This window comes from Tachypleus tridentatus, chromosome 9, assembly GCF_004210375.1.
Source record: "Tachypleus tridentatus isolate NWPU-2018 chromosome 9, ASM421037v1, whole genome shotgun sequence".
In the NCBI taxonomy this organism is placed as follows: Eukaryota; Metazoa; Arthropoda; class Merostomata; order Xiphosura; family Limulidae; genus Tachypleus; species Tachypleus tridentatus.
Genome location: NC_134833.1, coordinates 107602787 through 107626540, shown reverse-complemented (window position 1 = coordinate 107626540; position 23754 = coordinate 107602787). Strand labels below are relative to the sequence as shown.

The 23754-nt window shown below is 32.3% G+C and overlaps 1 protein-coding gene across 10 annotated transcripts in view; it reads right to left on the bottom strand.

Moving 5' to 3' along the window:
- The window catches only part of LOC143226005 (disks large homolog 1-like), a 169568-nt gene extending 154715 nt beyond the window's left edge, over positions 1-14853 (bottom strand). For 2 of the 10 annotated variants that reach the window (XM_076456344.1, XM_076456347.1), the window contains exons 1-2: positions 14348-14849; positions 12927-13058 (exon numbers count right to left, since the gene is read on the bottom strand). In XM_076456344.1, the coding sequence (XP_076312459.1) occupies positions 12927-13058; positions 14348-14369 (154 nt within the window). In that variant the 5' untranslated portion in view covers positions 14370-14849. Of the gene's footprint in view, positions 1-7092; positions 7222-12926; positions 13059-13938; positions 13959-14157; positions 14262-14347 lie in introns of those variants that run through there. The other 8 variants (XM_076456350.1, XM_076456346.1, XM_076456341.1 and 5 more) reach the window with 8 other exon arrangements.
- Positions 14854-23754: the final 8901 nt, after the last annotated feature.

Genomic DNA, 23754 nt, shown 5'->3' with positions numbered 1-23754 from the left:
TTTATGCTGATGCGATACAGTGTGGTCATAAATTCCATCCGCGAACAATACTATTTTGTTTCAATTAATTAACATAAATGTATAATTTCCTAGTATAGACTTTTAATATAACGCTGAGATTTCAAAACTTTTTCTTGTCACTGATTGTTGTCATAAAGAAGTTGTAATAACTTTCAAATATTAAAAAATAATAAATTATATAGCCTAACAGACCCTCAAATAAAACGAAATAATCTAAAATGTGCATTCATTATAACCAACAGACACAGAACTGTCATATCTGTATGAAACAGTAACTCGCTCATTAGTAGCAAAACACATACAGAAACACATTGTACAAACAACTTAATATTAAAATCATTTCTGTTTCTTCCCCAGATACGATCTCCGAAAAATGTTTATTCGTAGTATATGTGTGGTTGGGTGTTTGATCACACACACAATCAATCAAAAGATAGCCAGGATTTGTAATACTGTGCATAACAAAAAACAAACTGTTTTGAAAAATTCTAGGATGTCACTGATTGTCATTCTAACAGAGAAATAAGAGGTATCCCCAAGGTACGTACGCAATCCGACCTAACTTTTATTATCGGTAGAATGTTTTTGTCGTTCTCACAAATTATTCTAGTTCCCAAAAATATCATTGTGAGAATGTAATAGCAATATATACACAACAAAGAAGATCCACACACCATAGTAAAGTTCTTTTCGACCACTGTTGTGATATATACCCACGCCTTTTACATCATAATAGGCCTAATACTATTAGTGATGTGAACTGAAGTAACGAAGTGAACGTTTTATATAATTATAGGGAGTGATCTACAAGTTATTATGATACCAAATATAATATGCTAAAAATTCATCGTTGCATTAGTTATTTTATTCGATATTGATTGAGATTCAAAAATTGTGCCATAAGCTTGAAGTTAAACACAAAGATATACAATGGAGTATCTGTGCTCTGCCCACCACAGGTATCGAAACCCGCTTTCTAGCACTGCAAGTGGATAGACATACCGCTCTACTACTGGGGGAAATGTGCCATAAGACGAGAAAGTTTGAAACGAGTATTTCAACTTTCACGCCTTGCTGAGTCAATGGATATCGTGCAATGTTTTAATGTTAATACCAAAACACAGAAATTGTCCGAACTACCTGTGTTGTAATTACGGACGAGCACCAGCGTTGCGTAATAAATAGTAGACATGTCCAAAATATAATAAATACATAGAAGATGCGCAATCACACATTTCATATAACACTGTCTTAAACAAATTCCAATACTCATCTCATCTGGTCCAGTAACACGCATCTTAAATCTTCATCATGGATTTTGTAGGATCATATTTTAATTACATCGCGGTGAGCACACCTCACCTCTGTGACTGTTTGAATTTTCAACACATTTGACAAGCATACATGAACAGAACGACTGTTACATTTAAAGCCTGAATTCTACAAAACCAATAATCTCTACTCGGCCAAGAAGTGCTGCCTTTAATTAATTAATACATCTATCAAACGTGCTGCGCTGGCTGGAGGTACGAGAGCGCGGCACAAAAAGGTATATCCATACAGCCGGTACTTATGGCCGTTTACTACAGGCTTCACAAGGGTATGTGAGAATGATGCTGACAATTATGTTGACTCTTCGAAACTAAAGTAATGTAACTAATTCGTTAGATAACTCTTGTTTCGAAGAGAAACGGATGATTATTTTTTTAATTTCGCGCAAAGCTACACGAGACTTATCCGTGCTTCCAGAGGGAAGGTAATTAATCATCATCACCCACCGTCAACTCTTGGGTTACTCTTTTACCAACAAATAGTGGGACTGATCGTGCTTTATAACGCCTCCACAGCTGAAAGGACAAGCATGTTTGTTGTGACGGTTATTCGAACCCACAACCCTTGGATTACGAGCCGAGTGCCTTAACCACCTGGCCATGCCAGGTACAGTACAGGATAAATGACCAATCACATACATCTTATACCACGTGGTCAACAAAACGAAATAAAAAAGGAGACTAATAGTGGAATGATTGAACATTACAAGTGTTTCATTGGTTGTTTTACATTCACACAATTATATATACATTACAAATACCGACTATCCTTCATACTAAAAACATATCAGGTTGTTCGAAAAATAATGGTGGATTTTTATATTAAAAGTATCACTTATAGGGATAAGAAACCTGTCATTTTTACAAATATATACATACCATTGAAAAGCTAAAGCTTTCCTCCCTTCATTAGTCATTTTATTATTAATTTTTAACTTTATTTCCAATATTTCAAACTGTTACAATTAATGATGGAAAAACAAAGTTGGGCATTATTTTTTGTATGAATTCAAACTTGGTCATAATACATTGCACAATTTGCAACATCAACCAAGCATGGGGCGAAGGGGCAACCTCCGAACGCACAGTACAGCGTTGCTTCCAAAAGTTTCGTAATAGAGATACGTGTTTTGAAGACAAGGATTGTTTGTTTGCTTTTGAATTTCGCGTAAAGCTACAGTAGGGCTATCTGCGTTAGCCGTTCCTAACTTGAAAGTGTAAGATTAGAGAAGGCAGCTAGTCATCATCATCCACCGCCAACTCTTGGGCTACTCTTTTACCAACAAATAGTGGGATTAACCGTCGCATTATAACGCCCCCACAGCTAAAAGGGGCAAGCATGTTTGGTGTGATGGGGATTTGAACCCGCCACCCTCAGATTATGGGTCGAGCGCCCTATCCACCTGGCCATGCCGGGCCTGAAAATAAGGAGTGTAGAGGACATCCTTCTGCTGTTGAACAGCCAACTAAGAGCATTAGCGGAAAGAAACCCGAGTCAAACTGTTTGAGAAATGGCACAAGAATTGGATGTCGGCATTTCCACAATTTCGAACCACCTAGAGCAAATTGGAAAAATGAAAAAGTTCGACAACTAGGTTCTATACAAACTCAGTGAAAATCAGAAAAATTGCTCTTTTGAACGGTGTTCTATGGTTATTTTGCGCAAGAGAAATGACCCATTTCTTGATCAAATTGTCACCTGCGACGAAAAGTAGATCTTTTAAAACAATCTGCGCAATGGCTCAAACGTGAAGAAGCTCCAAGACATTTCTCAAAGTTGTACCAACAGAAGATTATGGTCATTGTATGGTGGTCTACGGTCGGTATTATCCATTACAGTTTGCTCAATGAGGGCCAGAAAATCATTGCGGTGTTTGTTTGTTTGTTTGTTTTTTTATGACGAGAAACCCACTTGAAATAGAAATGTATCTCAGAATGGCTGGTATGGGTATTAACACTTTTATTCATAATGAGAAAACAACGTTCGTTTCAACCTTCCAAAGTCATCTTCAGGTTAAGAAAGAGTTTGAATGCAACCGTTGACGGACACGTGTCTTAGAAACCAGAGTATAAACGGGTACGGGTTTGTAGGGGGTGTTACAAGTGGATGTCAGGTTATTAATTTGTGTAGATATAAAGGTGTTCCTTTATATTGGTTTAATTTTAGTTTTAGTTGCTGTATAAGTAGAGCTTCTTTGATTTTGCATTTGTTTATATTTATTTCCCCACTTCATATCTGGGTGTTTTCTATGGATATGTTGTGTTTATCTGATTTGCAATGTTCAAAAACGTGTGGTGTTTTTGTGTTCTTTGAATCTGGTATTGAAAAACCAATATAACTTATAAAATAAAATGCAACAACTGCCACGACTTCTATATTGGAGTTATGTTTGTCAGTGTAGTTTTTACATAGTATGGACTTTAGTTTTGTACCTCGTTTTTAAATAAATTTGGTGTTTACTGAAATGTTGTTTTAAGTTTTTTTTTCCAAATGTTGATTACTTTTTGCTGATGTCGGGAACATTATATGTAGCAGTGAGAGGTTTTGTAGTTTGTTATATCTTGGAATTTATTGTTGCTTGTTTGTTTTTGGTATAGGTGTGTGCATATAATTTTTTCCACGGTTTTTTGAGGAAATTTCTTAATGTTGATGAAGTATTGTTTTATTTTGTTGATTTTATCATTAATTTTATCAGGTGAGCATAGTTTTATGGCTGTGTTTATTTGGTTTCTTAAAAGGTTGAGTTTTTGTTTTGTTCCATGTGCTGAGACGCAGCGAATGTATAATCTAGTATGGGTGATTTTTCTGTGGATTTTTATTTTGTGACACAGAATTAATCTCAAGCGACCAATTCAACCTTACACACTTAGTTTTTTTCAAATACGTTAACTCTATACACCCCAGCATCAAGTTGGGAACAGAAAAAAAAATAATCAAATAGCATTTCTTAATCTCAGAATCACTAGAATTCATACACAATTCAATGTCTGTCAACGGTCGCATTCAAACTCTCTTTCTTGACCTGAAGATGACCTAGGAAGATCGAAACGTTGTTCTCTCCTTGTCAATAAAAGTGTTAATACCCATACCTGCCGTTCTGAGATACACTGCAGAGGTTTGCTGCCAAGAACTGGATGAAATACATAGAAAATTGCGTGAACGAATGCCAGCATTAGTCAATCGAAGAGGACCAATCTTGCTTCGTGATAACATTCATCCACACGTTGTTCAAATGACGCTCTAGAAGCTCAAAAAAATATATAAAAAATTGGCCTACGAAACATTGCCTCATCCTTCTTACTTCCCAGACCTATTTCCTACCAACTACCATTTTTCTCAAGCATTCAACGCACAACCTAATAACTTCGTGGTGTTACACGCGCGAAAGCAAATAAAGTCCAAGCATAAAATAATCTTGCAATATATTATTCTATTAATTAACATTATAATGACGCTGTATAATGTGTTACTTCAAGCTTACAACCAATTTAAGCGAGTTGGTTCATCCATAATCTGAAAAAGAAAACTTTTGCATGAGAGCATGAAATGACAGTTCGTGTTTTGTAGGCGTTCATCACCAGACTGCAAGAGGTTCCAAAAGATTTGTATTTTAACACCTAACAAAGTAACTTCTACTGAAAATAGTTGTTTTCAGCATTATGAAGACAATCTTATTTCTAACAAAACGTAACATATTTTATTTTTTCTGCTCCATTTATATGCTCCACCATATAAATAACAATATATATATAAATTTGTAGTTCTTTTTTTATTTGTTTGTTACCTGTTAAATGGCTCTATAGTCTATAGCAAATAAATAAAAAACCGTTCCAGTTTAAACGTAAAAAAACACAAGTTCATAACGTTTGTAATTTTCACTAATCATTTTTTCTTGTTAAGCACAAAGCAGCACAGTGAGCTAATCCAGTTTTTAGCACTGACCCATTAGGGAATACTAAAATAAGTTGCAAACATAAACGGTTTCTTGTCTCCAGATACTAAAGTTTTGTGTATATAATCGTTCCTCTCTGTAAATCTACCTTGAGATTCAAACACTCTAACTTGAAATTTATGCTATTTTCACAAATGCTGAGAAACAACTTTTATAAAATGTAAAATACCTACATATGGGTTATATAATATAATGTAGTCTATAATTAAAGAAATACAGATAAATGAATAAGGACACTGGGTAATGTTATACAAAAAATACAAGTTGATACCTGAATTGTCAATGGTAATACGTAATGTTACATGAGGTACTATATTGATAAGTCATTTACTACGTCATTTAGAGGCATATCTAGTGATAATTGGTAATCGCCAAAGCAAGTGCACCTCTAGAGAATTAAAATACCAAAGTGTCAGTACATAAAACCTGTTTACCAAGTAAGATGGGCAGTACAGCTTACTACTGTACATTTGAAATCAGTATATAACTAACAACTACACAGTAGTAACATCTCATATACTACTCTACTTTGCTATGTATGAAGTTACGTATCATGATAAGTGGAAAACACGGCAGACTTACAAACGTATATTAATTACCGTTAACTGTCTATTAAATTGCATAATAAGATTTTCATGTAAAAATGTTACACATACTAGTGACTTGTCATATGCAGGTCTTTTAAATTATCTCCCATATGACTTCCAAAATAATTTCTGTACGTACAGCTAGTGCACTGCATAACATTTTCAGAGGCTCTCTGACCCCAAACTCATTGCCATGACAACATCTATAGTAGAGACACGTGACAAGAGAAAAATCGCAGACAAATCGAACCATGGTAAAGCTATGGGTGTAATCAAGTGATTAAGCGAACAATGTTGATGGGTATAGTGCATCAATTCCACAGAAGCCAACTACGATAAAAACGTTTCCTGTCTGCTAAGTACAACTGGATATTTTTACACTTCAAATGAAGTTCCACAAGGTCCTGCAGAAAGCACGACTCCAGCCTGCTATGCACTCAATAGGCTGACAATCGATCAGTACATTCCGCACGTCGTCCTTACTTGTAATCTCTAACAACACACAAATTCCTCTTCCAGCAGAAGAATTCACGTCGATGACCAATGGTTAAACATAATATTACACACGCAATACAACGTTTGATATAACAGGAAAACGCGTGCTCAATTCGTATTACACTCTCGCATACAGCCCTCAATAACAAAATAACAAACATTATCTTCTGTGCCTCTTCTTTTTTTAATGCCTGTTCGAATTATAACTTTCTATCACTTCTGTCTTCAGGTCATTTTTAATAGTGTGTTACTGGAATGTAACAATTATCCAACTCCTTACACGAGGGAAAATAAAGTCGAAACTCGAATATCTCACGGAGGCGTGATCACATCGATCGCAAGTTTACCGATTAACATCTCCATATCTGTAGTGACTTTTTCTGAATAACCTCGTTAGATCTCCTTCGAACAATAACTTAAAACTACATAGACGGATGTTTCAAATGGTATCACATTTTTTTTTCAAAATTAAAAGTTATACCTTAGGTCGTTACATGCGCCTTCCAAGCAATAGTTTACCGACTTGTATTGAGAGCTAATACACACAACTGGCAGGTACACGGAAGACGTTTATATGCAGTATTCCAATTGATATTTTTGCTCGTTTGTTGCGTGGCACAACTAAAATATATTATAGTAAACATTTTTATGCAGATAATTAAAAGTAATGCTAAAAATAAACACAAAGTAAATTGTTTACCTTACCAATCAATACTGATATTTAGTCTTATAGGACTCAACTTCAAACTTCACTCTAACACGTTTTAAAACTGTTGAATTTCTACTCTGGTTGCTTTTGCAGCAGCTATTTGTGGTTCCCGTTCCATGTATGAACTTGTAAAAACAAATCCATACTATAAATATTGAAATCGATGCAAATACAATCATAGTTTGAATTTCTTCTTAAAACTAACAGAGTTAACTCTTAAGTACAGTAAAATCAGCTAAGTTCTTTACAGTAGTCTCTCATACTTTGTCATTCTAGAAATTTGAAAATGGCATTAGATATTTAATATGACTTAAAAAATTTAAGACCAACAAAAAATATAAAGTTATAAGTTACAATATGAAAAATAAGTATGTTCTCCATGCTATAAAATTAAAATCTAAACACTGAAGCACCATTTCCAATTATTTATATACATGCATTTGTTTGTTATCAAGTTAACACAAAAAAATTATTTCCTACTTCCACAATCTCTAAAACCTAAACACAGAACTACAAGAAAAACTACTACAGAAAACAAATATGTCAGGTAAAATCAGAATAAATATGAACAGGTACACATCAACATATATTCATTACTTTTGTGTACTTAAGAAAAAACTAGTGCAATAATTTTCAGACTTGTATTGGTAAAGTAAAACTTCATGACTTAGGTTTGAACAAGCTACACGTTCATTTTGATATCATTACAAAAGTATATGGAATATTTAAGATCACAATCTTAAGAATAATTAAGAAATGGCTGTAAAAAATGTACAACATTTTATGTTCTTCTACATTAAACATCTTCAAAAACACAGTGTTGCTGAATAAAAGTTTAAATCTCAATCTATATACTATAAATTTTATATTTAAAAATAATAACCTCCCCACCAAAAAACAAAAAATTAAAAGATGTCATACCATTAAACAGAACAAAAAATTTACTACTTGTAACAGCTGAAGTTGTTTGTTCTGACCAAAAAACAATTTAGATCAACAACTCAATACTCTAATTTTTTAGTTTGCTGTCACAAGAAAATATTTTCAAAATTTTATAAAATGCATTTTAAGTCTTTGAAAATTTATTCACACAACAGAGAAAAGAAGAATACACACTACAAAAACACAAATAACTCTTAAATTTTAAAATTCTTTAAATCATATTTGCATTGAATAAAACCTTAACTCACAGAATCTATTAACCAAAACATACATTATTTGTTTGATTGTAATGTAGTATTTTCTTACTGCAATTTCATTACACATTTTCTATAGATATCATAGGACCAATTGTGAATTTCAAAATGCAAATACTTACAGCCACACAGCATCAACAATTCTGTATATCAGTCTATATGCAAACACATCCTTTAAAAGTACATGTATTTTACAGTAGTCATAAATTCAGCTACATATTACATTGATAGAAGACTCAAAGTGACAAACTTTTTTGGCCCATTTAGATGCCATTAACACTCCAATAGCAACTCATGTAAATGCTACCCTTTCACATTAATAAATCAAATCATTAGCAAAAACTTAACAAAAATAAAGCAAGCATAAGGTTCTGTTGAGTTTTATTAAGTCAAATTTTGTTACTGAAACACTAACAAGACTACAGGTGACAAAGTTTTGTCTCATTAAGATGCCCTTAATATTCAAATACCAACTCATGTAAATGCTACCCTTTCACATTGAGGCTACTCTTTAAATAAAAATACTAAACCACTAACAGAAAAGAAAAAAAAAAAACATACTAAAGCATGAATAACATTTTCATATACAGTAAAATATATCAAATTTAGAACTCCCCTTCAAAACCCATGGGATATTCTTGTTTGATCCTGATGTTTTATCACTTTTTAATCTTTCAATCTTTCTACTTTCCATCAAAAGATTACTACCTACTAGCTGCAAGTTAATTTTAATATTTCCCATAGAACGCTCAGGTTCAGAAATGTTGCTAATACCTTCTCTTAAAAACATTTGAAGGCTAAATCAACTCACAGTCTTCAATGTAAACCTCCTCACCCATATCCCCAAAAGACCCATTTTGTTTACCTTCAATGTAGTTAAAAAATATATGCTGTTAGTTTTCATATCATTGCCTAGCTATTTTTCACATCTTTTAACTCATTATTCCAATTAACTAATGATATATCTTATTCCATGGCCCCAAAATTAGGAGCTGAAATTTAATTCTTATCAAAACAAGAAACTAATCAATAAACCTAATCGTACAATAACCATTCTTCTTCAAATGTTCTTCCCCACTTCAACTTTTGTAACCATATCCTCATTAGTAGTTAAGAGTAAACCTAAAATGCTGTTATCTTTCTTGATAATTGTATGAACAAAAGCATTCTACATCACTTCAAAAAAAATCTTTCAACTTCACTAACTGTCTCTATACAATACAAATCAACACAACTAAAACAAATTATCCCATAATTATTATGTTAGTAATCTTACTGGTGAGATCCCCAATTTCAACACAGTTTCTCATGGATATCAGTTGTCTCATCATGTGGTTTACAACTACCAATTATAAATTTTCTATCCTTGATGCCCCTAATTTCACTCCCTTTAGTTATGTCTTGAGGACTACTTTTTCTCATCCCCAAACTCAACAAGCTGAAATTTATTCCTTATATAAACAGCCATCTCACCCACCTCCATTTTTTTTTTTAATTCTATCATTATATAACTTATAACCTGGAATATCAAAATTACTTTATATCTGAAATGTTATCCAAGTCTAAACAAGCTTCAGTGAGTCCCATTATATCATAAATATCCATTTCAACTAGAGTGCTGCATTCATTCATTTTATTCTTAACTAAGTTTGTTCTTAGTTATGATTACAAGTTATAGACAAGTAGAAATTTCAGCATCAGCCAAAGCACAGCATTCAAAGTGGCATAGTGTCATTTTTGTCAAACCACCAGCCAAAAAGGCAATGGTTAGCAGTAACCTGCTACTAATTTTCTATATTTATTACTTATTAATTTATTTACTTTATTTATTAAGTGCCATTTTTTACACCAAATTCCTAAAGTAAATAAGAGGGCATTGTACTTTTAAAGAATAAGAATGTTAATCACTGCTTGACACTATAGCAACAAGAAAAATGAACACAAGCCCAATATAGCATATAATTACAAGTTAACACAATTAATGTAAGTTAACTATTGTACTCTCAAAATAACACATTTTTTATTAGTATATTTAAAAGAAATTAAGGACATATTCTTAATTACAGTCATTTAAATTCAAACTTAAAAAGGCTTATTCAAGCAAATAATTATTTTGAAGACAGTAAATTTGGGAATTCTATTTAACAATAATCAGCTCTAAAACTTTATTTTCATCCAACCATACCCTCGGGCATTTATGTCTTAACAGCTAACAAATAGGCCTACTAATTTATTTATCTAAGTGAGAGGAACATTGCACTAGCTAAAGCACAGCCTCTCCTCCAACCAGTTGTATAGTCCCATTACAGCACATTTTAAGTGCATAGTTCAGATAGTTTCACACTTTACTTGATTCTGAATCAATGATCACAGAAAAACAAACAAGTAACAGTAAACTTGTTTTATACATTATTACTGTACATAAATTGTGTATTATTATGACACTTTTAAATATTAGGTGCCAAACATAAATGATTTTAATATTACTTCAACTATTTTAAATACATGTGGAATTTGGCACTAGTCTTTATAGAGACTCTCCTCAAGATTCTCCTAGTTATAATGCCCTATTTAATTTAGTTTAAGTAACTTCTCATACCCACATACTTTTAGACTCACTCAAATTCCATATATTTATCTTCTTTCATCCATTCTTCCAGTTCATTTACCAGTATAACCTCATTTCCATCTTTTCCTGTTCCTTCAATCTAAACAATTTATTACTGAAAACATCAGATATCTTACCAGGTTATCCAAGGGCTGCACATTACTACTTTCCCATTAAATGGTACACTGCTTAGGGTATACAATTAAAGCTGAGCCTTCAAGTCTCTAAAAGATTTTTACCTAAATTATTTAGCCAAAATATATCTCAGATTTTGTGATGTTTAGGGAGCATGTGTCAAACATATGATTTTGCCATTATCATAACTGTTACTGGTTATCCACCAGATATGTACATTCTTGTATGTTTCACATTCTTCCCTTAATGAACAGAATAGTCCAGTTTTGGCTATTGACTCTTCAAACACTAGATGCCCATCTTTCCACATGGCACCTGCCCATGCAGTCACATCTTTCCCGACTGGCATCCATTTCTATGATCAGTATTCGCATCTGTTCATATATATATTCCCTGACTTTGCCTATGTTTACCAGCCTTAGATTTTCCCTCCACATCCTGCTGTCAATCTTCATTGTGTTTAACTAACTGTCATCCCTTGAACAAACTTAATATCTTTAATGTTTTCCAGTGAAAATATCTCCTCAGCATTTTTCTTTGCTTAACTGCCCTATGACTACACCTGTTTCTGTGTCTGCTGCTGGTTCTTCTGTCCATTCTGTGAACTATGAAGTGCTGACATAATGGGTGAGATACTGTTGTTGTTCTGAGTAGTGCTTGGCTGGCTAGAATCCTTTGTCTTGTTATAACATTTCTCAAGACAAACCAAAAGTTCCAAGTGTTACAGACTGGGTTATTCTTCAATTGAATATGCTTATCATTAAATGTGATAGTTTTTATCCTTAAAGCTATTATTTAACTTGTTACACTCTAAATATTCTATTTTCAATATCCTTGTTGTTTCAGTTTCCACTGCAATGAACTACATCAACAAGAATAATCTACTTGTTTAATAAATCATAATTTTTATCAAATGATAAGAAGATTAAAAACACCTCCTTCTAAACATATACTGGATTATACAGTATTTCTCATGCCCAGTTTAGAAAATGATCCCTCACAACAGATTCCACCAACTCACAAACACCATGCATTCATTTTCCACATTATCTAATAACTACTTCTTTTATTATTTTAAAAGATAGAATTAACTTTACTAATCTTTAAGTAAATTCCTCATTATCAATAAATTTCTCAAGGATAATTATTACAACTCCCACAAGCTTCTTAAACAGTTTATGATAAAACTTTTCATCTGTTCCAGAAGTTCACACTTTTTGAATTTTTTATTACGCCAACCTCTTTCACTAAAATCAAAATTAAAAAATTTCAACTTATTAAATTTATAAAAAGTCATCAATAACTACAAGCACTTGACAGACTTCAACCTAAAAATATTCCTCCATTAAAACATTTTCAGCAGCTATTTATAGGCTTCACACATTTCATAAATCTTCTCATAAATTGCCCTCATAGCCATCAAAACATCACAAAGTCAGATATAACAACCTGTGCTAAGATTTGCACAATTTTATAGTACTCTTTAGTTTACAACAATGATTATTTCATCCTGTTTCTGTTTACTTTTCTGGATTTCTCTCCACTATATTGTTTTGGGCAAGTCACAAAATCTCAAACTTTTTTTTTTTATTTACTGACATTACAACTCAAACATATTACTAAGTATCATAATAATGACAAGAAATTTGCCATTTTCAGTTCTTTAGAAAGAAAAGCCAAATTGCTTCATACACTATTTTATAATCTTTACTCTACTGTTTATTCTAAATAGTCTAGAAGCAACCCTCAACATTAGAACAGAATCATTAATACATACTCATCTTGTATATATGTGTCCTAAATTATTACATCTTTCAATTTTAAACAACCACACTCAAATATTAATTTAAAAAGGATATCATATATATAAATATCCACAGGAATTCCTTACCTAATAAAGCCAGAAAAAGTCGACTTTTAAAGATTCTGATAACTCGTTCAATAGCATACCTCAGCTGTTTATCTTCATGTTTAATTAATTTGGAATGGTATTCTTCTAATAGCTCCAAAGCTCTATGAGCCTCTACAAAATAAATCAAGAATCATGTCATTCATTCAACAAATCATCTACACATTCTATATATACAATACCTACAAAGTATCTATAATAAACATGTACATGCAACTTAAATTAAATCACATGAATTACAAAAATAAACTAAATAACAATCTACCACATAAAATGGTTTTCTTTTTACATGGATCTCCAAAAAACCCAATCAAAGAATACAACTCAAGTATTTAAAACTAAACTATCAGCTGTTAAACATTTTTTGGTTAAAAGTTAATTCATTTATTTTTCTTGTTTACCCTAAGCCTAGTAGATACAGGGTTAAAACAATATTTAAATTATATTTATGATTACTGGTGCATCTATTTTAAATTTATACTTACAAATATAAAATTCATTCCATTATAAATATTCACTAAAAAATTCACATTACTGCAGTGAGACTGCATTTAAAATATGTTTTTGTATTTGTTTAATGTATATTATTATTTCCAATGCACAGAATACATTAAGATTATTCTGTTCAATATCACTTATTAAAACATGAGATGTGCATTGTGACTACAGAGCAAAATTAAATATTTAATTAAAAACATGTTTATGAGAACAGTGATATTATGACAATAATGTCAAGTTGTCAAAAATTTCATAATCATGACTACAGTGTAAGTGTAATACATTAATGTATACTCAGTTTAGAGAGAACTGAAGAAACACAAGTATAACTCAGTCTTAAAACTAAAACTATGGCATGTATTGCTATAATTATATGATTATTGCGATGGATTTATTTTTTCTCTATCAGTATCACTAATCTTTAGAACAAGTTTCATCTTCATGTATTTGAAACACTTGTTAATAATAATAAGTATATTCTCTTGAATATTTATACCTGTTATTGTCAGCAATTTAACAAACTTAATGCTAGTAATAGTAGTAATGGTACTACTACGAGCACTAGCAGTAGGAGTATAACTGCGAGTTATTAGATCAATAGGCTAAATTAATACTAATCATATAAAAATAATTATAAACACTTAAAATAATACACTCGTTTTCCACTACAGTATAAATAACCATTGTATTTTACTTATTAGTCCTAACTACAAACCAGACATTCATACTATAACAGAAATACTGGCAGTGTCAGTATAACTCAGTAACTTGCAAGTGCCATTGACGTCTGAACACAGAGCGACGTCACTGTCAATATGCCTGTTTCGATAACAGTATAGCATAAGAGAGCTAAAAAATACGCCTTACCAGAACTAATTTTAACGTTCAAAATGAAATGATCTTACCACCTTGTCTACGAACAGGCATTTCAAATGCCAACGTAGGAGCCACTGTGTGCAAACGTTAAAGCTTTTTTTCACGCCGGACGCCACTGTTGATCTCTGCCCCTTTCGGTGCGTAATTTTCCTTTACCAAACGTTTCAGGCATATAATCTATTAGTTGCAAAAATAAATCAACCGACACCCTGGTCTTCCAATTCCCTTAGTAATAAGCTCTCGCTAGTTCTAAAAAATATAACTTAATATTACGTTTTGCCACTGTTTATGTAAAAGTACACCTTAATTTGAAATAAGGTAAATTTATCTTAATTGCATTTACACTTTTTTTAGCTCTTTAAAACAGAACTGTACATCAAACATGAACTCAAGCTATGGTGCAGTCCAGCCCACCAACAGGGAAATCAATATGGCGACGACATTTTTTTCTTAAATCACGTGATTTCTCAAACCACTGAGGACAATTTGCACCAGCAGCAAGGAATTCCATTCGATCATTTTTATCGACGCGGGAACAACAATGCCTCCTGACCTGACACAGTAATGGTTGATCCAGATGTCTGGTATCCGCACGTGCCAATCGCTGTTTGAGTAAATAGATAACTAGACGAGAAGCTGTGAAATCAGTTTTGTGACATTACTAATTTTAGCAAAATACATTTTTGGTCATTATAATTTTAAACCACTTAATAATTTTAAAATTAAATAATTTTTAAATGTCCAAAATTCAAAGAATTGTTGTTTTGGGTTTTTTGGAACGTTTCATCAATTTCAATAAATTGTTGCAGTGTTCACAATCTAAATATGGGGCAAGTAATCCTGAAACCGAACAAAGAGGCCACGCGTAGGGCAAAATTGGACTAGAATAATTTACACCCAACAACATAAGCAAGAAATTAGTTGTTGAAAGTAAATGCCGATTTGAAATATTTAAAAAAGAAAAACTTGTGAACAAAGATTCTGAGAACCAATGGTTTAAGTGCAAAAAGGCGTTACACAAAGCAGGAGAGGAGATTGTGGGAAAGAGAAACAAATCTGAGTAAATAGCAAGACAGAAAAACAAGACAAAAGAAAACATCCATTAATAGAAAGACAGTTATTGTTGTTGTTTCTGAATTAAGCACAAAGCTACACAATGGGCTATCTGTGCTCTACCCACCACAGGTATCGAAACGCGGTTTTTAGCGTCGTAAGTCCGCAGACATACCGCTGAGCCACTGGAGGGCTAGAAAGACAGAAAGATAAGAAAATGAAATGTAGGTAAGCATCCGAACAAGAAATGTACTGAGACTAAGGGATGTAAGGCAACATATAAAATTTGTGAAACGCATAGAATATTAAAATGCTTGAATAGAAGAATAAAATATCTGAACAGAAAACCTACCTTTAATTCCAGTTTAACCATCAAAAGTAAGAACGACTTTTTATAATCGGCGATGTTATTGAGAGGTGGACGGAGAACAATAGGTACAGTACAAATAGCCCATTGGACCAATTTATTTTTAACAAAAAGCAAGCAAATTTTATATCGATATAATTAATAAAACACGTAATTTGTAACAATATAATACAATTTAGTAAACTACGTACTGAGCAATTAATAAAGACTAGTAAATTACTGATGAAATTTCACAGGAAACAACAATACAAGTACTTCCTTTTTGCTTTAACGGCTGTTTGTATCAGTTTCCAAGTAAGTTCATGCATCTAATCCTGAAGAGAAAAAAAAAGTAAAAAAACAAAACGATTTCTGTTAGAAGACTTCAGTATAAAAATTTCGTAAATCTCATTATGTAGGTAACATATAATTATGTTGGTAAACATAGCAACAGTACAACTAAAAAAAACTCTTTAAACAGAACTAGAAAAATAAAATAAAAATCCATTTAATGTCACGTATGTTAAAATACAATAATATGTAAAAATTCCTTACCAGAGGCGTGGCTAGGGAATTTTTGGCGTTTCAGTATGATATCGATCATGGTTTTATATTCCGTATATAATAAGCATTTGGCGTGCTTTGATAAGACTTTTTTAGCTTTGATTCTAAATTACTGTAATTAATAATACAAACTTTCTTATTAATTTCTTCTAAATATTCTAATTAATTTGTGTTATTCGGGGGTGGTTGTGGATTCGTAGTACTGTCAAATAGAATCAGGACATGAGCTCTATGTGCTACTACCAATGCTTAGCGACGCCTTTGTACAGTACAATGGATAATTATTATTAAAATTGGGAAATTATTCCTTTAATGGATTGGAACGTCCGCACTTTATACAATACAATGAATAATTATTATTAAAATTGGGAAATTTCCCCCTTGATGAGTGAGCGTGTTATAAAGGTGGCGATCATATCTTCCATCCAATATTCAGTTAGACAAGAGAAGCATAAAAGTTGACAGTGGGCGCTGTTAACTAATTACTTTCCCTTTAATCTATTAATTCAAAGTTACGGATGATAATGTACAGATAGCCTTTTGTTATGTGAAAATTCTAAGTTAAACAAGCAAGCCTTGCTTTCATTATAGTTTAAACCCTGAAAGCTGGCAAAGCACTGCAAAATAATAGACATAATATCTGTGCAACATATTTTTTTCTTACACATTTTTATTAAATTTGCCATTTCATATTTGGAATTGCAAGTGTGCAAAATAGTATATGTGATCTGTTTTTTCTATTCCACATGTTACTGTCCTGGAGTATTTTCATTAAATACCAGAACTCATCAACAAGACCGAACGATGAGAGACGAAAGATAACTAAACTAAACTAAACTAAACTAACGAAGTTCTATTTAGGAACTATATTCCTCTTCGCCAGTTTTACTAAACATTTCAAAATATTTGTGTGGTGAAAAGTATTTCCAGGGGTCTTCTAATTCTCTTTCATATTAAGTTTGGAAATTCTTGAGTCTCAGATTTTAGGATTACTAACTCAGTGGAATATCTGAAGCGCCATACTAAGGGCTCAAACCTTAAATTTTCAGATATACAACCGGGTACGTTGACCACTAGGTTTACACGCAGTTCAAAATTATTTCAAGTTATAAATAATTTTTATAGCTATAAATATTTGAATTATTTTATTTTTGAAAGACACGCTAACCACTAGACCCACCTGTAGTTTACAATTGGAATTTATAGATAGTTATGAAATTATATATAAATAATTTATTTTATGGTTACAAATATTTTAATTGTTTTATTTTTGGAACGAAAAAATCTAATTAAAAAAACGTACAAGGTAGGAATAATAACTAAAAGAAACAAAATTACAAGAATAAATTGTGTATAATATTGAGAAAATAATAGTTCAGATAAATTTGATTAGATATAAATGAGATTAACTTAAATAAAGATATTTTTCTGTTCTCACTTTACACGTAACATATTCTGTTTAAAAATTTGTAAGCTTAAAATTTATTAAAAATCGTGCCAGAATATTAAAACGATTTTGAATATGAAACTTTCCTCTCGGTAGACTCAGTAGATAGCCCGAAGTGGCTTTGCTATATGAAAACACACAGAATATGAAACTTAACACGTCACGTGACAACTGTACCCAATGTAAAACCTAGATAGGACAGGAAGTACCAGAACTATATTTTGTCATTATTTGACGTTACGTAAGTTTGATTATGCTACCAAAAATTAGGAAGGGTATGTAATAGCCTTTCGCAACGCAAAGTGTACATACACTCAGATAATAAGAATGTGTTAAACTAGTGCATATAGAAATTTCAAGTCAGGGATATCCCTAGTATTTAAAAGCATTATAAAACAAAGAGATGTGAATCAACATAGGGCTCAAGGACCATCTAGAAACAGATCTACAAAACGCTGTACCAAAACTGTGGTTAGTAAAGTATGATGTCTTGTAACAAACAGGCCATACACATTGCCAGTAGAAATAGCTCTTCACGTTTTCCAGGTAGGCAAGAGAACAAACATAATCAAGAAGGTTCTTCATCTGGAAAAGTGACGCAAGTCACTTGTACAAGCTGCTTCCACAAATTATTCATTGAATATTTGCACACCAAAGCAACTTAAAATTGTAATGAGTATCTATACCGTTCCACACAAATTTGATAATGGATTTCCGTACGATCAAATTGTTGAAATAAGTGCTGAGTAATCATCGTCTTCATATATTGGGCGGCTGATGAAAATTCTTAAGGAGGAGAGGTGTGCTTCGAATATGACAGCCTTTTGCAATGGAAGCTATGCTGTAGTGCTATATTTAAGAAGTTCCGTTACCAAACAAAGAATAACTGAATTTAGTGACATGGAATGTAAAGACATATTGAAGTTTCAAAATTGTTTTAATATAACATAAACAATTTCTGTGTCACGTTACGAACTTATAAGAATACAATCGAACAATAATGATATTTGAGGAAATCAAATTTGAATTATCTGTTATAACAGTTATAATTATATTCTGTAGTAATGTTGATTAGCATACTCGTTCATCACAGTATAATGAAAAGTATTTCCATAATATCAACATTTCTAGAAAAACTAAAACCACTAAAACTATTCACACATATAGCATTTGTAACTTTCAGACTTATAAATACATGTTTGTATTTGTTATTAGTAGTACGCTTATTTTCAGAATAAATGTATATACTAAGAAAAATAGTATTACACATTGAATATTATATAAATTAATATTATTACACTAAATTTAATGCCTTCCATCACTAAATCATTCCTACTGTATAAGAAATAACCTTTACGAAAGTAGTGCCATCTATTAATTTTAAGTTACATTGTTTTTCATTCATATTCTTAGTCGTAATTCTTTTCTAATGGTTGAATATGCTTCACAATTAAACTTTTGAAAATTAATATTGTCTTTTGTTAAACTATTTAGTCATCAATAAAAGATACAGAGCCGGACTAAGACCTTTATAGGTCTGAAAAGGTTATAGTGCCATATATATATATATATGTAATTTAAAATAAAAACAATATTAATCCGCAAACGAAATTTTTATTTTTCGAAATGAAACAAATTATAGGTGTATGCTAAAATTAAAATAGCTTTTTTCTAGATTTTCTGATTGCAAAATCGTAGATAATTTCATTGAAGCTGAAATAATAAAAAGAGAACAAAAATGGAAGAAGCGTATGTAGAAGAGAGTAATGAAGTCTGACAAAATTTTGATTTTTCTGTGATGACTACTTCTATGCTTTCTTTGAAATATCAATTTTTTTTAATTATTTCTTTTTTTTTCGTGCTCCTGCTTTGCTGGTGTCTTAAGGACGTGCGTAGTTTGCCTAATGGGTAACCCCGGAAGAAATCGATAACATCACATCGTTAAAAGTGCACATTTATATATTACCGAAATGTGAGTGTCCACTTTAAGTTTCACTCTTTCAAATAGTATTTCAGTTTGGATTGATTGTTTAGAAAATGTATGTCCTTTTCGTCCTTTTTATCACTGACTGCTAATTATTTGACTAATACGTTGATATAATACGTTCCTTGATTGTTTCTTATTTTGTTTCAGAAGTTTGACGCAAAACTACACAAAGAGCTACCTGAAGGGAAGGTAGCTGCCCAACTCTGGAACTTTGCTGTCTAACTTAATAACGAGATTCGCCTGCCAATCTTTGTGCACACCTACAACTTCAAAATGCACATTTTTGCGATAACAGCCCACATATACTCGAATTAGCAGGCCGAGTACGGTAAATACTAAACCGTGTCTATCCTCTAATTTTGTACCTATATTAAGTGTATATGTTGATTAGCGAGTTCTCATTGGTCAAGAAAAAGGGTGTTGAACAATTTTTAATAAGCTCAAATAAATACCTAAGTATTGAATGTAAGAAAGGCCAACAATATATATCGTTATTAGATTGTTGTATTTCAGATAAAAAGATAAATTAAATGGATGAAATAGTTTGGGGAGTTAAAATTTGTAGGTATTTTTGTCCATATGGTTAATAGAGAAAGTTTATTTGTATTTGTCACTGGTCGGTTTAGTAAGTTAGATTGCTCGGTTACATTTTTCTTTTGTCTGTATTTTTTATATGTGTAACATTATTTTCAGGTTAAGGGTCTTAAGAGCAAGTACATGTATTTAATGACATCATAAAACTGTTTAGTTTGTAGTGGAGGTCTCGCATAGTCAGGTAGTTAGAGCGCTCGACTCCTAATCAAAGTACCGTTCGTTCGAATCCCCTTCCCACCAAACATGCTCCCTCGCCCTTTCACCCGTGGGAACGTTATAATGTTACGGTCAGTACCGCTATTCATTGGTAAAAGAGTAGCCCAAGAGTTGGTGGTGGGTGGTGATGACTATCTGCTTTCTTTTAATCCTACACTGCTGAATTAGAGATGCTAGTGCAGACAGCCATAAATAAGGTGAGTTTATTACTGAGTTACTAGGGTCCACAACGTTGTAAAAATGACGCAATACTTGAAAGGTGCATGATATACAATAACAAAATTATTAGCTTTAAAGTAAAAGAAACCAAAACTATTTTGTTAACTGTTTCACTACATATTACCTGTATCTCGTGTCATTCATTCATTAATACTCTTCATGACTTTGCAAAATAAATAACAAGAATTGTTAAAGATTTTTATAAAACAGAATTATTTATAATGTAAAGTGTTAAAACATTTTTAAAATGGAGAATTTTGTATTTTAACATAAAATTTAGGAACATTCACAAAGAAGGGATATTTTAACTCTTTTTTAACTTAAAATGTTAAGAATACTTTAAAAATGTAGGCTTTTAAAACAAGCTTCACCTGAAGACAAACAAAATTATTCAGCTGATAGTTAAAACAAATTCGCTTTAAACCACGTTTTACATGATAAGGAAATTAAAAACTACCAGTTTCGTCAGTATAAATACGTTAACATTTAATTTTAAAGGAACATATCACAGCTTAGAATGATAATAAAAATTAGAGTTCATGTAAAAAAAAAAACCTCATTCGATATTTCCCGTCGCACCAAACATGCTCGCCCTTTCAGCCGTGGGAGCGTTATAATGTGACGAATAGCACAAGAGTTGGCGGTAGGTGATGATGACTACCAGCTGCCTTCCCTCTAGTCTTACACTGCAAAATTATGGTCGGCTAGCGTAGATAGCCCTCGTGTAGCTTTGCGCAAAATTCAAAACAAACCAAATCAATCATTCGATAGTTCTGTATACTTGCTTTCAGCTTGGTCTGAAATAAGCACAAATTCTTCATCTATTTTTCGTACACTTCCGGTTATTCAATAATTAACTTAAACTTTCGTAAAATTTTGATAACAATATCTTAAAGTCAACAAATAACTAATTTAATTTATTGTTAGTAGTTGATAAAGTTACAACTGGAAAAGGTTAGCATTAGTGCAGGGTTAAAAGTTACGTGTTATAGAAAAGGAAATTATTCTCCCAATCTGTCAGATTACAAGACCTTGTTCAGCAGTATAGATTCCTTTTGATTTCTACAGAAAGATCGTAAAATAATAATAAAGCCTCATAGTTGAAGAAATAGAATTATTCAGTGTTTGGTAAATGTTATTTCATAGCTGCAGAGATGGAAAAAAAAAAGGTAATATTTTAGTTTATTTGGTGAACGTCCAAAAAAACATATAAGAAACTTTTTGCAACAATAACACTTTTCTTTGAAGCATTTGATTGAAAAGAGGATAAATTACATTGCGTTCTGGAGAATTATTTTACAGATTCAAAAACAAATGGCATTAAAAAGGCCGATATTAATTAACCGTGCATAACAGAATACAGGGAGGAAGGTTTAAAGGAGATTAAATAGTGAATTATGACCGTATTAAAGGTATGTTAATCCTATACTGAATAAGGAGAATTTTGAAAATATTCTTGTTTAAATGAAATTCATTTTCTGGAGAAATTTAAGTGTTGTGAATTTGTGTAAACAGCTTACGCGAAAACTGCTTACAGAAAATCTCTCTCTTTTTCAAAATGAAATATTTTTAGTTTTATGAATAAAATATCAGAAAAAAAAACGGCAAACAAAGAGAACTTTTGTATTAATTGAAGAATTCAAAATTCTACCTCAGAACCACAGAATAAGGTTTGAGACAGAATTTAAATGTTGACTTTTGAACAAGAAACTTAGAAACTTGAATTGACTTAGACAATATAGGAATTAAGGGCAGTTTAAAATGAAATTTTAGAAATTATTAAATTAATTTACAGATGAAATAAAATTCTGCACATACTTGTAGAATTTAAGTAAACATGCTTACGATTAAAAAATAAAATGCTTACTGCAGTCTAGGATATACGTCATGTGTAACATTATTGGAAGTACAACTAATTTAGAATGAAACAAAAGGAGAGTCTTAGTGTGTGAAAAAAATTGACAGAAATCTTCTGGTAACAAAACAGTTGCCCCGGCATGGCCAAGCGTGTTAAGGCGTGCGACTCGTAATCTGAGGGTCGCGGGTTCGCATCCCAGTCGCGCCAAACATGCTCGCCCTTTCAGCCGTGGGGGCGTTATAATGTGACGGTCAATCCCACTATTCGTTGGTAAAAGAGTAGCCCAAGAGTTGGCGGTGGGTGGTGATGACTAGCTGCCTTCCCTCTAGTCTTACACTGCTAAATTAGGGACGGCTAGCACAGATAGCCCTCGAGTAGCTTTGTGCGAAATTTAAAAAAAAACAAAAATACAGTTCTAGCTTCCAGCAATATAAAAGTTAAAGAAGGTACTTTTTGAAGACATTGAGGACCTAATGGTATTTTGATGCTTTTGAATTTGAATAAAATAAATATTAATGTTGTTATTTTGAATTAAGCACAAAGCTACACAAGGGTCTATCTGTGCTCTGCCTACCACAGGTATCGAAACCCGGTTTCCAGCGTTGGAAGTTCACAGACATACCGCTGAACCACTGGGGGGCAAAAGTATTAATGTAAACAATATTATACATTTTCTTAAAACCTTATAATTTTTTACCTTTCATCAACCCAATAAAATTTGTATTACCTTATAATATTAATAAAATTTGTTAAAATAAAATTTTCGTCAAGATGCTTCTTTTTGGCCAATTGTAGCTTGAGTAAAACCTTCTTTTATTTATCAAAAAAGGGGGGATATTTAATCCTCTGACATGCTTACAAAAGCTTTTTTTAGTTTGTATGTTTGTCTTTGAATTTCGCACAAAGTTACTTGAGGGCTATCTGTGCTAGCCGTCCCTAATTTAGCAGTGTAAGACTAGAGGGAAGGCAGCGAGTCACCGCCAACTCTTGGGCTACTCTTTTACCAACGAATAGTGGGATTGATCGTCACATAATAACGCTCTCACGGCTGAAAGGGCGAGCATGTTTGGCGCGACAGGGATGCAAACCCGCGACCCTCAGATTACGAGTGGCACGCTTTAACACGTTTGGCCATGCTGGGCCACTTTTGTT